Below are 16,302 nucleotides of genomic sequence, written 5' to 3'. Positions count from 1 at the left end.
TTTGCCTCGTGAAACTCGTCACGTGAGTGGGAGTCAGGCGCCGCTTGCGAAGCGATCTCTTTATTTAGCGGCTAACATCACAAGGGGGACCTTGCGCTTGGTTCCACAAACGGCGTCTCCTCCGATTTTGCAACGCGGCCTCTCCCTGCAAGCTCGTCTAAGATGCCTTTCCTACGCTTTGCGGCCGAGGAGGCGAGGATCCCTCCCACCCAAGGGCGGAGAGGCTGGTTGCTCCTGCTCGGTGCGCTCCTCCTACTCCTCGATCCTCTCCACCCCCTGCCGGTGGAACAAAATGGTTTGCTCCAAATTTCAGGGCTCCACCCCCCCACCCCAAGAAAAAAACACGCACACACACAGAGAGAGAGGTCCAGGGGAAGCAGTTGCATGCCTGTGTGTGTGTCTGCTTTGCGTGCGCCTCGTTTCCTCCAGCGCTTCCTGGCGCACCGGGCTTTCGCCGTCCGCCGATTCGCCGAGAGGCGCATGACGGGAAGCCCGGGGTAGGGCAGTTGCGAGGAGCAGCAACAAGATCAAGTGACTGGAGGCCTCTGTCCCTGCAACATCGGATCCAGTAAGTAGCACAACATGCATTTTATTTTACTTTGTTTCCACGGAGGCCAAAATCGGGGGGTTGGAACGGCGAAGTTTCCAGAGCTACCCGGCGCTTCTTGGCGTGCGTTTCATCGTCTGGGCTGTTGTGTCAGTTGCGGTGAACTTCAGCGATCCGGTGGGGCTGACATAGGTGCCACATCTCCCTGGGGCTCTGGGTGCCTGAGCACCCACAAAATTCCCCACGGAGGGGCTGGGCACCCACAAAGTTCGGTGCCAGAGCCATGCGCTCTGCGTGGCGCCCATTTCCCCGGGCACCCGCGGTCGCGGAGCCAAGTTGACATTCCCGGGGGCTGGTTAGTAGGTAGGGGCGGAGGGGGAGAGGAGGTTGTTATTGGGGTCCCCCCCTCCTTCCTTGCTGTTTTCTAATATCTTCCTCCTAAGGGTGAATTTGGATCAGTAGGTTTGGCAGCCAGACGAAGGCAGGATGCGATTAACTGTTATTGGCCGGCCCTGCTCTGGAAAGCAGATCTCATGGAGAACTTTGCTCTGTTTGCTTTCTTTCCGAAGGACGGTTTGGGAGGGTGAGAGGCGATTTAAACCACAGCACCTCGCATGACCTCTCAGATCCGTGAGCTAGCGTGTTTTAGAAAGAGTAGTGGAACAACCAGAAACTGTGGTAATGTTGTCTTTAGCAGATCATTCTTTCCTTTATAATTGTTCCTTTGCGTGACAAAATAACATGGCCTGGTCTAATTTTGGCTTGTTAGACAGGCGGTTCTCATGTATTAACAGGAACCTGATGAAAAGTAAACTGCTCTTAGTTTATCATGTGCATGCTACAGCCTGAAATGCAGCTGTTCCTTTTTCTCAATTCAATGCTCAATGCTCGTTGGGGGGGGGGCATATCAAAAACACAATAGAAATGACAGGCTAGACACAGCATGAAGATGGATTGTGATTAGTGTTGTCCGCTGTGTGTTGCTAAAACTTTCTGAAGTTATCTCCTCTTCCCTTCTCTGAAATCAATAAGGGTCCCTAAACTCAACAAGGCTTCCTTATGAGTAAAGTGCTCAATAGTTAAGGGACTACAGTGGTACCTCTAGTTATGAACTTAATTTGTTCCGGAGGTCCGTTCTTAACTTGAAACTGTTCTTAACTAGAGGCGTGCTTTCGCTAATGAGGCCTCTTGCTGCCACTGTGCCGCCGGCACACAATTTTTGTTCTCATCCTGGAGCAAAGTTCTCAACTCGAGGTAACTCTTCCAGGTTAGCAGAGTTTGTAACCTGAGGCGTTTGTAACTCGAGGTACCACTGTAATTGAGCTGAAAGTGTAGAACATGAAAGCAAGACACTTAGGTAGAGTATTTCAATATACGTCTGCTGAAATAAGTAAGGCTGGAACCAAATAAACTGCCAGCTCAAAAAAACAAAACAAAACCATGTCAAAGCAATCTAAGGGCAAATGCATCATCATGAAACCGTAAAATCATGGTCGTAAAACACTAAAATGCTGAACAAGTGACCATTTGTTGGCATGGGATTCTTTGCCCATGATTCAGAGGCATGCAGTAGTTGCATGGGGCCTGAGGTGGAGTATTTGTTGGCAGAATTGTGCTCTTTTGTCATATTATAGGAAATGGGTCACTGCTCAGTGACCCACTTGCATGTAGACATAACCACCTTTGATCCCTGGCATCTCCAGGTTAAAAGGATCAGGTAGCAGCTGATGTGTGAAACTTCTGCCACTCAGAGGAGACGTTACTGGGCTGAGAGGACAAATAGTCTGAAACTTTGTGATTTGTGTGTGTGTGGTGGAGAGGGACTCTTCAGCCGAACTGTTCAAGATATTTCCTGCTTGGTTGTATTCATAGCCACTCTTGCTTGTTCATCAGATAACTACAGTGTTTTGTTTTGTTTTTGCCAGCCTTGGTAACTATTGTTTTCTATATGGTATTTAAACAAACACGGTAAAAGTTGTTTACAAATGCAGAAATCACAATTGAAAGCGGGACAACTGGTTAAAAAAAAATTCTCCAAAATTGTTAGAGCTTTTATACAGATGCGTTTTAAGCTATATTCAGTTAAGACCATAATCTGAATCACACTTGTGTGGATGTATGTAATAGGTTGCTAAATGAGGCCCTACACACCAAGGACTGGTAAAAAGCCCTTGTGGAAGAACACTACAGTGCCCTTTACCTGTCAGAGTAATAATAATAATAATTTTATTTTTTTATAAGCCACCCATCTGATTGGGTTGCCCCAGCCACTCTGACAGCTTCCAACAAAATATAAAAAACACAATAAAACATCAAACATTAAAAACTTCCCGGTACAGAACTGCCTTCGGATGTCTTCTAAAAGCCATATATATAGTTGTTCATCTGTTTGTTTATCTGATGAGTAAACCTATAGGCCTCACCAAGCAGATTCTCTTCTCTGCCCCTAAATCCTTTCCCTCTTCAGTTTGCCTCCTGGGATCCACGTCACAGCCAGTGGATTTAGATAAGAAGAAGTGTATGTTTGCATTACAGGTGAATGCTGTAAAATAGGATACGGTTAGTGTCGCAACTTCTAAGCCTTCAAATTTCCAGCATTTGGATTCGGGGCCATGTGGGCAGGGCCTGATGATGGGTGACAAGGAACCCCATCACCGGCCCTGCCCTCGATGGATCCAGATGTTACCTGGAAGGAAGTGGGCAGAGAACATGGGAAAGCAGTTAATTGTGCTGCTATTGCTAATGCATGCATCATCGCTTGATTGCAAGTTGTTAGAGCTACTAGTGAGGCATGAGTGTGCCCACATGCCTTGGCACACAAACATGCGTATAGCTTTCTACAGTGGTACCTCTGGTTACGAACTTAATTCGTTCTGGAGGTCCGTTCTTAACCTGAAACCGTTCTTAACCTGAGGTACTCTTTAGTCAGTGGGGCCTCCCGCTGCCGCCACACAATTTCTGTTCTCATCCTGAGGTAAAGTTCTTAACCCGAGGTACTACTTCTGGGTTAGCAGAGTCTGTAACCCGAAGTGTTTGTAACCTGAGGTACCACTGTATAGCTTTCCTCTTTGTTTTCCTCTGCAGATGGCAGCGTGTATTGGGCCACAGCTAAATATAACGGCAGAAGTTCGTGATCCTTAAGCAGGGCCGACACGCGGGTGAGGACTTCCTGGGTGTGGGGAAACACACTCTCACAAGTTCAGCTTTGCAGCGTGAACTGAAGAAATGAATCTTGAAACTGCTGGGCCGACATCCTCGTCCCTGTTTTCGTGGGATTACGTTCTGTGGGAAGTCCGTCTGAAGCTAGTGGCGGCCGGCTTCTTCCTCTACTTGGGAGTGTTCTGCCTCTCACACTGCCTGTCTTCGTGGCTGGTAGCCACTTACCGCTCGTTGCCGGCGAAGGAGAAAGTCTTCTGGAACCTGGCTGCTACGCGAGGCGTGTTTGGCATCCAGAGTTGTGTCGCCGGCTTGTGGGCCTTGCTTTTCGATCCGGTTTTTCAAGCTGACAAGGTGTACTCCCAGCAGGAGTGGAGCTGGTTCAACTGCCTCATAGCCTCTGGCTTCTTCCTGCTCGAAAATGTAGCTGTTCACGTTTCCAACGTTGTCTTCAGGACATTTGACTTGTTCTTAGTCGTTCACCATTTCCTTGCCTTCGGTGGCTTTTTTGGTCTGGTCACCAACATAAAGTCCGGGCACTACATCCCCTTGATGGGAATGTTGCTGGAGATGAGTACGCCTTTCACTTGCATATCGTGGATGCTTTTAAAGGTGAGATGTTGGGTGAGCAAAGGTCTAAAACATGGGTAGGCAAACTAAGGCCCGGGGGCCGGATTCGGCCCAGTCGCCTTCTAAATCCGGCCCACGGACGGTCCAGGAATCAGCGTATTTTTACATGAGTAGAATGTGTCCTTTTATTTAAAATGCATCTCTGCGTTATTTGTGGGGTATAGGAATTCGTTCTTTTCCCCCCCCCTTCAAAATATATTCCGGCCCCCAACAAGGTCTGAGGGACATTGGACCGGCCCCCTGCTGAAAAAGTTTGCCAACCCCTGGTCTAAAACCACTGTCCTATTAATACCACCATCACAAACTGTGTTGCCCTGTCTTCTGAGTGCAAGCCTCTGGGGCAAGGCAGGCTAGAGCTGTGGTGCCTCAAAAGAGTTCCGTCTGAGAAGCTTGGCCTGCCAAGGCCTGGAGGGGACAAATGAGGCCTTTAATACCTTGCTCAGATGAACACTGTCAGGTTTGCATCTTTTCTGGAGGGTGGTGATCTTCAAAGGTCCAGTCTCCTGGCCAGGGACGTTTAGACAACCAACCTTTGTATGATAAAGGTCTAGTATGGCGCCCAAGCTTCTAACTTAAAGCTGAAAGCTTTATGGCCTTCCTAGAAGTCTTTCCAGAAAGTGTATTTTTATAAAACAACAACAGAAACCTAGTTTTCCGAATTTGTAACAGTGATCTGTTGGTTTCTCATCTGTTGACTCTCAGGAGTTTCTTTATATATAATTTGTTATCAGGCTTTTCAAAACATTTGCACAATAACCTTCCAGTCAAAATAATTGCATTGTTTCATAAGCTGACATCCCACCCTCACCTCCACAGTGTTTTACTCAAACGTTTTCTACTGCATTATATCATTATCGATTACAGAAAGTTTCTCTGTTACAATTATTTTTTGTCATTTTTTGTCCGCTGCTTTTATCTCGAATCCTGCCCACGATTTCATTTGACTGCAATATATTTTTTTAATAGTCCATGAAAGGACTATTGCTCTACTTTTCAACTAGCACTTCTGATATTGGGTAGCTTGAGCATACTCAGGAATTAGAGGTTTGTGTCTCTTTTGCAGGAAATGCATGAGATCTTTTGATAAAGGGTGGTGTACAATTTGAATAAACAATAATAATAATACTGTTTTGTGTGTTACCACCCATCAAAAATTAGAGGGAATGGCATGCTGATCACAGGGTGCTATTTACAAACAAAGAAACCGTGCCAGCATTCGAGTCAAAGGAACAATTAAACATTTATCTTTCTCTTGCATACTCTTTAAAGTGGTCAGGTTGTCACTTGCTTAGAAACTGTGGCATGATCTTCTTACCATATAAAGAGGGAGTGTGTACTAACAACCTATTTTGCTTTGTTGGAAATAGACATAGCCTGCAGTTTTGAAACCTGCAGCCCTGTGGAATCCAGTTTTAGCCAGGATTTATCTAGCGATCCTAAGATAAGTTAGCTTTAGGCCAGACATGGGCAAACTTGGCCCTCCAGATGTTTTGGGACTACAACTCCCATCATCCCTAGCTAACAGGACCAGTGGTCAAGGATGATGGGAATTGTAGTCCCAAAACATCTGGAGGGCCGAGTTTGCCTATGCCTGCTTAGGCAGTTCATGGAAGGCAAGTTTTCCTTCCTTCTCTCTTCCATCTACCTGCAGCCTCTGAAAAGGTATTTTGGATAGTGTTTTCGTTTAGTTTTTTTAGGGGGCCTTAATGATGGGAGAGCATTCTTTTCTGGTCCTGGGAAGAAAGGCTGGATGCAATTTGAGTCAAACAATCCAACATGCATCTTGGACAACAGCCTATTAACAAGATAGAAAGATGCTGAGTCAAAATACAAAATGCACATGAGGACTTTGGATACATTTCCCCAAAGACCTTGGTTCAAAATATTTCCCCCCAAGGACTTTCGATAATTGCGACACATATTGGTTGAAACAGATTTGTAACGGATTCTTCTATTGTCAATTGTCCTGTTTGTGTTATTGTTTCCTTTTTGTGCGTTTCTCAGATACATCACCGCTTGTGAGAGCCAGTGCGGTGTAGTGGTTAAGAGCAGTGGACTCGTAATCTGGTGAACTGGGTTCGTGTCTCCGCTCCTCCACATGCAGCTGCTGGGTGACCTTGGGCTAGTCACATTTCTCTGAAGTCTCTCAGCCTCACTCACATCACAGAGTGTTTGTTGTGGGGGAGTAAGGGAAAGGAGAGTGTTAGCCGCTTTGAGACTCCTTCGGGTAGTGATAAAGCAGGATAGCAAATCCAAACTCCTCTTCTTGTGAGTCTTTCTGCTGGTTGTGTTTTGATGTAGAGAGATTTCTATCCATGGCAGAGAACAAGAAACCTTCCTTCTGTAAAGTTCTAGAGATAAACTTGTCTTCAGTTTCAAGCCTTTTTTGGACTTGGTTTAATGGAACCTGCTTATTCCATATTTAGGGACACAAGCCAGGGACAATCTGGTAGTAGCTCTTTCTTTAACTCACATTAAAGAGTTTAATTAAGGCAGACTCGCCCAAATGCTGACTTTGTGTTTTTGAGTAAACATTAAATTAACAGGCTCCTGCATTGGGAAGCTTAGCTGTTCACTATAAGCGCTCAAACTTCACTGCTGTGTTGGGTCTTCATGCAAGGATTTCTCCTGTGTTCTTTTCTAATACTATGGGTTATCCTTAAGATCTGTAATGTAATGAGAATGGCTTGTAATGTAATGAGAATACTTTTTCTGTGCAGCCTGAGCAGGAGCAGTGAACAGTGTGAATCGCTGCAGCTTGTTTTCACTTACCTCACAGTTGTGAAGAGTATTCTCAGGTGATGAAACAATTGAGAAAAAGAGGAAGGAACAGGACACATACATATAGAAGAAGAAGAAGAAGAAGAAGAAGAAGAAGAAGAAGAAGAAGAAGATATTATTTATACCCTGCCCATCTGGCTGAGTTTCCCCAGCCACTCTGGGCGGCTCCCAATCAAATGTTAAAAACAGTACAGCATTAAATATTAAAAACTTCCCTAAACAGGGCTGCCTTCAGATGTCTTTTAAAGATAGGATAGCTGCTTATTTCCTTCACATCTGAAGAGAGGGTGATCCACCACCAAGAAGGCCCTCTGTCTTGTTCCCTGTAACCTCACTTCTCGCAATGAGGGAACCGCCAGAAGGCCCTCAGCCCTGGACTTCAGTGTGTGTGTGTGTGTGTGTGTGTGTGTGTGTGTGTGTATATATATATATATATATATATATGGACAGTCCCTGGATCAAGTGTCTTTTCTTCTTTAAGTTCTCAAAGCTCTTAACTTGAGCTCAAGGTTGTCATCTGAACTGGCCAGACGTTTAACTGAGAATCCATTACAGTCCGTCCATCCTTTGAAAAATAAGATTTTAGAGCTGCCTTGCCCCCAAATGGGCAACTAGACATTCCATCCTGGCTACTGTATCCTTGGCTTAAGGAGCCATTTGGCTCCTAGCTTATAGATCAGAGTTTCTAAGACGCTGAGGAGGAACTCTTATTGGTCCTCAGAGGCACCACACCCCCTGATTGAGAAAGGTGCATGTCTTAGTATCAGCTCCTGGGAACGACCCGTGTTGCTGTTCTGAGATGCCTGTCATCTTCATGTTCTAGTCATGAGTCATTGCCCAAACTCATTGCTTTCAATGCCAGCGTGTTTCTTCCTCTTGGAAGATGGCTGTTTAAAAGCCTCCTGGCATTTTAAAACAATTGACTTCCAGAAAGTTTGGTGTGTAAATATCTATACAGTAGTACCTTGCTTCTCAAACTTAATCCGTTCTGGAATTCCACTCCAAAACCAAAGCGTTCCAAAACCAAGGCGTGCTTTCCCATGGAAAGTAATGCAAAACAGATGAATCCATTCCAGACTCTTTAAAACAACCCCTAAAACAGCAAATTAATTTGAATTTTACTATCTAACGAGACCATTGATCCATAAAATGAAAGCAATAATCAGTGTACTGTATAATAAAATATTGTATAATAAAGTAAAAAAAAAACTATAAAATAAATAAGACAGTATTGTAGATGATAAAACTTTAAATTAGGGTTTTTTTTCTTACCTGCACTGATGATAAGTCATTGTTTGGATGGGGGGCTTTTATCCATTTCCGCAGTCACACAATCAGTCAATCAGTAGCTGAACTGGGTTCCACACAGTCACAAAAATAAATTAACCAAAATAAGCCTCGAAAACAAAAAACGCAAAATAAATAGCAAAAACAAAAGCGCCAAACTTAATCCATTCCCGAAGTCCGTTTGTCTTCCGAAATGTTCAAAAACCAAGGCACAGCTTCTGATTGGTGCAGGTGCCCTGGAAACAATAGCCAACAGCCTCATTGGCCGTTCGGCTTCCGAAAACACTTACTTCCGGGTTTTTGGTGTTTGGGAACCAAGGCACCACTGTACTGGCAAACTTTGCACATGTTCTTGGTAGTGTTATTTGAGGTGAAATGTGTTCTGAATATAACTCCCATGAAAAATATGCGTTCTATATAGAGTCTTAACTTTTGATTATCTTCTCTTCCAGGTCGGCTTGGCAAAGACTTCCTTTTGGAAGGCAAACCAGTGGCTGATGATCCACATGTTCCATTGCCGCATGATTCTTACCTACCACATGTGGTGGGTGTGTATTTCTAACTGGAACGCTGTTGTGGAGAACCTGGGCCTCCTGCATTTTGCTGTCGTCTTCACAGGGATGAGCGCCGTCACCGTAATACTTAACCCCTACTGGACCTACAAAAAGACTCAGCAGCTCCTCTGCCCCGTGGACTGGAACTTTGCCAATAGAGCAATGGAAAACGGCTCATCCCCAAAACCCAACGGGGACGTGTTGCAGAAGAAAGGGTTGTGACGGCGACATTATTAGGCCTCTTCGGGAACCGATACAAAAAAAAAAAAAGGGCAGGTGGAGGTAGCTCGGGTAGGCAGGATCGCGAAGCTTCAGTTTTTTTGAGTTAAGGGACCTGAAACATATTTATTACTAGTCTGCAGTTTTCTTATCAGTATTCTTAATCAAATAACTGTGACGTTGCAAATTTGGTTTAAATATCTGTGTTGCACATCTGCATACTTTAAGAAATGTAGAAGAGAGAACTGAATACGAGAAAAAGCAGGAGATGAGTTGGCTGTGATCCAGTTTTGGGAACCAGCCTTCCATTTCTTAGAGCTGCTGCAAACACATTCACCAGATCACTGTCCAGAATACTATTCTGGTTGTCTCCAGAATGTCACCAGGGACAGGTGGTGTTTCCAGATGGACCCCCATCTTTCTAGACTCGCTCTCAGTTTTACAGACATGCTGAGCTCTTCATTAGTCGGTGCTCATAGCCTTAAACCTCCGCTTGCAAATAGTGTTGAACGTTAACCTAGTGTATTTTTTTAAAAAAAATAATAATAGAGGTGTAGAGCAGGTGGAGCAATGTGATTTGCTTGCAGTCGACACCAGAAAAGTGCAAGAGGCAACACTAGTTCAAAGAGCACTGCTGGGCAACTCTAGAATAGCCAGATCATCAAAACAGAGGTAGTTTGATGATTCAGAATGCCAGGGTTGGTCTTACAGGTTTCGTTCCTTATGGCACCGTACATGCACAAACATGCCCCTTTTGCCTCTTGCAGTCAGTGAGTTTAATTGCCTCCGAGATGCAGAATCACCTTTTTGTAGCATGAACCAGCCCCCCCCCCAACCTGGAGACTTCCGGATCTTTTGGGTTCCCAACTCACTAATGATGGTGAGAGTTTTAGTCTAAAATATCTGAGGGTAGGCTGCTGCAAACCTTTGGCACCTCTTTCAGAACAGTCCTGACCCCTATTTTACACTGCACTTTGGGGGCGGTATGTGTGTAGCCTGAGTGGAGGCCCCTCTGTGCTCAGGCCACAAGGCTGCTGGCACCCCTGCCTGTGGAAAGCCCCCCTAATGGAACAGGGCTGAGCCAGTCCTTCTGAGCTGGTCTCGCTGCCATTTGGACAACCGCGTCAGCCTTGCTGCTGTCCCAGCCTGGAGCTGATGCAGGGATTGGCCTGATCTTTGTGCCTCTGCTTCTGTTGCTGCCATGACCAGCTGGGCTCAGAGGGATCAGTAGCTCCACTGCACCCCAGAGAGGTTTAGATTTCATCTTTTAAAACTTGTGTTGCATTTAACAGAGGCAGAGAGCAGATTTTGGATCTATTGAGCAGTTTCCAATAGCTCCCCAACTGGTTGCTAGGAATTTAGCGATGAATACTACAGTGCAGGCACCCCCAAACTTGGCCCTCCAGATGTTTTGGGACTACAGTTCCCATCATCCCTGACCACTGGTTCTGTTAGCTAGGGATGATGGGAGTTGTAGTTCCAAAAACATCTGGAGGGCCGAGTTTGGGGGTGCCTGCTCTAGTGGGTGAACTTGCCCTACAGGGCTCACTTAATTAGTACTGCCTTAACTGCTAAAAGACCCTGAGTGTTTGCCCTTTGCTTCATAAATTTAAACTATAGTTAAAAGGCTATATATATTTTTAAAATCCTATTTATAAGGTCAGACCTCTATCCTTCGCAGCCCTATCCCCTTCACGTGTCAGGTATTAAGATGCTTCTGAAAAGGTACCAACAGTTTTTGAAAGGTCCTAGAGGAAAGTCGTCCTTTCCCAGTGTAAATGTTGTAAATCGTTTTTTGTTTTTTAAAGAAGTTGCAGGAAACTTGTTCAAAAAATCCATATTCCAGCAGAAAGTTGTGGAACGCTGACACCTGGTGGCCATTGCGATGTATAGTTTGCTTGTTTTGACAAGCAGAATATATGCAATCAGCAAAGGATATTATTGCATGGAGGCAGTTTACCTAAGCTTGCCTGTGAGTTACGTCTGACTGAACTCAGTGGGACTTACGTCTGAGTAGACAGGATTGCACTGAAAGCATGATTGTTCGTTTGTTTTTATTTATTTTGAGTGCATAATTCTTCCTGCTGTGTAGCTTTGCATTCCAACCTGTGGTGCAGAGGTGTAAGGGAAACGAGGTTTTTCCATTCACTAATGCATACTGATGGAACTGCTGGTGGAAAATTAGCATGATGAAGGACATGTTAAATACAGGGTTTTTTCCTCCCTCTCTTCTGCTCCCTCTTCCCTTGGTAAATAGACATTAATGTACAGTTGTGAAGGTCCAGTACAGAGGAATTACACCCAAGGTAATGTGCATTTGTCCTGGCATGTACTTGGGTGGAGTAATAGCAGTGAGGGAGCACATTTTGGTAGCATAAATGCAACTATAGAAAATTAGCATTGGAAACTCAAAGCATGGTGATTAATAGCAATATTCCATCCATTGATAGATGGGAGTATCTGTTCACAGAAGTCTTCCCAGGGTTGAAAAGGTCCTTTCGTGATCAGAGCAGAAGCTCTGGATCCAACGCACAATATATTGTTCTTGTTTAAATGGACCTGTTAACTTCTATTGTTGCAATGTCACAGCAAGATATGAAACTCCAGGACGTATGCCGATGGAACTGAATAATTTTGTCGGTGGTTCTCGTTGAGCCCTGTGAGGCAAAGCAAACATAAATCATCGTCGTTTTATCTGTAGGCCGCCTTTCCGTTGTTAAAACTGTGTTCAAGGCGGCTTACAAAACTTGGAGAGGTTTACATTAACTGTATGACAAAAGCAGGCGTAAATAATAAATGAAACACACCCAAAAGTACGCAACCAAACTGAACAATTTCCCCATAAACTGTAGCACATTGGAACCTTGGTTCTCAAACACCTTGGTACTCGAACATTTCGGCTCGCGAACGCTGAAAACCCAGAAGTATTGTAACTCCTTCAAAATATTCTGATGCGAACAGATGAGGATTGGTGTGTCCTTTGTGTAACCTTGTTTTTATTGGTGTGTGAAAGGTTATACAAAAGGGCTGTTCCAGTGGAGAGGGAGGTTGGTCTAAGTCAATGTGACCCACTTCTGAAACCTTGTGGGGAGGAAGATTCCTCCCTCCCCCTTCATTCAGTGGTCTAGTGCTGAGGTTTTCAACCTTTTTGAGTCCACAGCTCCCTTGACCAACTACATTTTTTGTCTGGCACCCCTGTGGGGGCCCAGTTGTGTCACCCCTTGCAGGGCTGGCAACCCCTCAACCCTCTTTGAACACCCTCCCTTGTGGAGTGTTTCCTCAGCCTCCTCTCACCTCTCCTTGGGAGTCCTCCGGGCAGCCACAGCTACTGCCCCCGGTCTCTGAGCTGCCCCCCACCTCCTCACAACGGTCCCACAGGTGTCTGGGATTTGTTTGTCCATTCCCAACAGCAAGGGCTGGCAGACCGGCTGGTTGGGCTCCCTCACCCACTTGCTTGCTTACTCTGAGGCCTCCTCAACTCCTGGCGACCAGCACCCCTTGGCCAGCACCAGGGACACCATTCGCCTGGGGAGCTTGTAGCCAGGGCTGCTGCAACAAAGAGCTGCGCGTGCCTTTGGAAGGCAGAGATTCCAGAGGGCCTCAGGGGAAGGGAGCGAAGGACAGAGGCCAGTGTTGCCCGCAGCACCCCTGACCATCATTCAAGGCACCCCAGGGTGCCACAGCACACTGAAAACCACTGGTCTGGTGAACTAAGAAGTATATTTTGTCACAGAACCCTGGCCTAATTGTTTCTCTTAGAACTCCCAAGGTGGTTTTCAGCTGCATTACACACACACACACACAGTCCGGAAGATGTGTAATGTTACATTTTGGAATATAATCCCCTTGCAGCTTTTGAAAATGAGTTAACAAGTTCGCTTTACTAGCCTGCTTCTGATCAGAAGTTCAGTTTCTTGTTTCCCCCAGAGATCATCTTCTCTGCATCTAAAAAGGGGAAGTAGGTGAAATAAACCTGAAAGGGCTTGTCTTCAGTATGAGCTTACCTCAGACAAGAGCTGATCTGAATTCAACTTGGCCCACAGCCTGTTTACACAGAGCTGGGCAGGTGGTGGGAAATCTGGGAAAAGGACGCTTCCGTGGTTCAAGCTGTGCAGAATCAAAAGTCGGCAAAAGTTTTCATGGTGCAAAATACGTAGCAGCAGAAATCTTGAGTTTAACCCTGTACCTCTTCCACTGTTGGCTGAGGTGGCTGCATTCACACGTCCTCATTCCCTCGATCCGTTCTGCCTGCCGCCGAAATGTTACCCTCAGCCCAAGCTGAGCCCATTTACTCCCTAGTTTAATAGCATTTTCCCTTGGTGCAGTTTTGCAAACTTGCAACAGCCGTCTCTTTGCAGAACTCTGCATTTTTTTCTCAAAGGTCTTAAATTACTGAAAAGTGAGTGTGGGGAGAAAAAAAACAGTCTGAGGCCAGAGATCCTTCTGGAAGTTAGCTGCCTATTGTGCATATACAGGTTTCAATTCTGATTCTCGTTTTAGCAGAACCAGGTTCCGCGTGGCTTCGTGCTTTAAGGGGAGCAAATCCTTTTCCTCCATGCGTGTTCTTTTCAGTAAATGTTCCCTGGCAGTTCCGAATAGTTTTTTTCTCCCTGCAGGAGGGGCTGCAAAACGGGAAGGCCATTTGTTACAGAGGACAAAATTGCCGTAAGAAGGCATTTGGCAGGAGGAAATAGGGCGGTTCAGGGGAGGTTAAGTGCCACCCGTCTGTTCAATTCTTCCTTGGATTTCTGTTCTGTTAGCAGGTTTGTTTCCCGGTATAATGTCAGTGCTGCAGAGATGGGACCAAGACATGTAAGCCAACACCATGCCTACTTGCACTTTTATAGTTTAACATGAGTCTTGAACTTGGGAGGAGGCGGTAGGACTGAATAGAGGCAACTGTTCTGTCTTATGTCCTCGAACTGTAATAAAGAGGGGGCTTAGTCTCTGTCTCCCCCCATCAGTTGCTATCTGCCACATGCAACTGGTGTGTGATCCCTATTTTAAAAAAAATGTTTCTAATTGTATAATAAAGAGTGTTTTATATACTAAGCGGTGTGATTCCTCCTTCCCCCACCCCCATCTCTGCACTAGTGGTGTATTTGGGGGCTTTTGGAAACATTATTCTTCCTTCCTTTAAATCACAGCGGCTTCGCAAGCCTTTGCAATACAGTGGTACCTCGGGTTACATACGCTTCAGGTTACAGACTCTGCTAACCCAGAAATATTACCTCGGGTTAAGAACTTTGCTTCAGGATGAAAAGAGAAATTGTGCTCCAGCGGCACGGCGGCAGCAGGAGGCCCCATTAGCTAAAGTGGTGCTTCAGGTTAAGAACAGTTTCAGGTTAAGAACGGACCTCCAGAACAAATTAAGTTCTTAACCCGAGATACCACTGTATATTGTTTGTAGCTGAAATGCTTTGCATATCCGTGTCGTCGTGCTAAGCTCCCTTTTAGTGCACTAATGAAAAAGGGGTTCTCCCCTCTGGGCTTGCCAGTTAGATCGCTTCTTAATGAAGTTGATGTTAAAATGTTGTGCTTTGAAAGCAGTAGATTTGCGGGTCCGTCTAGCATCCTGCTTTCCACAGTGGCTAGATAACTTCCAGGAAGCCCAGATGCAGGATATGATGAGAAAATAGACCTCCCTTCACAACCGGTGTTCAGTGACGTATGACCTCAGACTGGAAATTCTGTTTCATTTATTTACATATGTACTTCTCCTGCCTTTCCTCCCAAAGGAAGCCAGGCCAGCAAATGACAAAATATAAAGATAATACAACTGACAAAGCAGCCTCTTTTTGAAGAGGCTGAAAAAGAGAGGTACTTGGTGCAGATGGGGCTTGTTGGTCTGGAAAGGGAGCCTGTCTAGGATAAGGAAAACTATGATTCTAAATCTCCGCTACCTTGTGGGAGAAGAAAATGCTGAGGATTAAACCCTACACAAATTCAGAGACAGTAGGATGGCGTCTTGAATGCCTCCTTCCAGCAACTCCTGCAGCCAAGCCGGTGCCAAACGTATTGCTCTGCTTCGCTTTGGACCACATTAGAGAGGCTGAGAGGGGGGTCGTCTTGTCCGGACAGCCCAGGACCTCCATATATACACTGCCCAGCCTTCCACCCCAGGAAGGTCACAGCAGTTTGACTTCACTCCCGGAGGTGCACTCCATTGTCTCTCGAGGCAGATGGCTGCCAACAATGGACTGGTGGCACGTGGTCCCATCAGACTGCCCCACCTGCCAATCTTACGCACAGCTGCATTCTGCACTAGTGGCAGCTTTTGGAGTGTCTTCAAGGGCAGGTCTGTGCAGAGCGCCTTGTAGCAGTCAAGCAAGGAGGTCACTAGAGCATCACAACTAAAGCCAGGCTAGCAGGACTGGTGGTCAGGGATGATGGGAGTTTTAGTCCAACAACAGCCGGAGACCCACATTTGAGAAACCAACCAATATTTCAAATGAAGTATGCTTTTAAATATGTATAATATGTGGGGATGGGGGTTAATATAAAGTGAGAGTTAATATAAAGCTTAAAGGAGATTGTTAGGTATAATAGGGCATATTATATGTAATTTACTGAAAAGTGGCCTGATGGTGGGGATCTTCCTTCCCGTTGTCAACCTGTTGGTTTAGATTTGTACTTGGCTATGTCCAATTACGGGATGCGGGTGGCGCTGTGGGTTAAACCACAGAGCCTAGGACTTGCCGATCAGAAGGTCGGCGGTCCGAATCCCTGTGATGGGGTGAGCTCCTGTTGCTCAGTCCCTGCTGCTGCCAACCTAGCAGTTCGAAAGCACAAAGTGCAAGTAGATAAATAGGTACTGCTCTGGTGGGAAGGTAAACGGTGTTTCCGTGCGCTGCTCTGGTTCGCCAGAAGTGGCTTAGTCATGCTGGCCACATGACCCAGAAGCTGTACGCCGGCTCCCTTGGCCAATAAAGCCAGATGAGTGCCAGATGAGTGCCGCAACCCCAGAGTCGGCCACAGCTGGAACTAATGGTCAGGGGTCCCTTTACCTTTATGTCCAATTACGTTGCATCTCCCCAAACTCTTCCTATGGTGCAAACAGAAAAAGTCCCTACATTTTGGAATGCACACACACGCATCTCAATGCCAGAGGGGTGGGAAAATTGTGAA

The 16,302-nt window shown here is 45.7% G+C and overlaps 1 protein-coding gene across 1 annotated transcript; it reads left to right on the top strand.

Moving 5' to 3' along the window:
* Nucleotides 1–276: 276 nt before the first annotated feature.
* Nucleotides 277–14,226, top strand: CLN8 (CLN8 transmembrane ER and ERGIC protein). The gene is made up of 3 exons (XM_083607426.1): nt 277–568; nt 3,632–4,315; nt 8,854–14,226. The coding sequence occupies exons 2-3, from the start codon at nt 3,773–3,775 to the stop codon at nt 9,175–9,177; spliced, it is 867 nt and encodes a 288-aa protein (XP_083463552.1). The 5' UTR covers nt 277–568; nt 3,632–3,772; the 3' UTR covers nt 9,178–14,226.
* The last annotated feature ends 2,076 nt before the right edge of the window (nt 14,227–16,302 follow it).

The sequence above is a fragment of the Podarcis filfolensis genome, assembly GCF_964270895.1.
Source record: "Podarcis filfolensis genome assembly, chromosome: 3".
Lineage (NCBI taxonomy): Eukaryota > Metazoa > Chordata > Lepidosauria > Squamata > Lacertidae > Podarcis > Podarcis filfolensis.
Note: the sequence above shows the minus strand (reverse complement) of the source record. Positions and strands in the feature narration are given on the sequence as shown.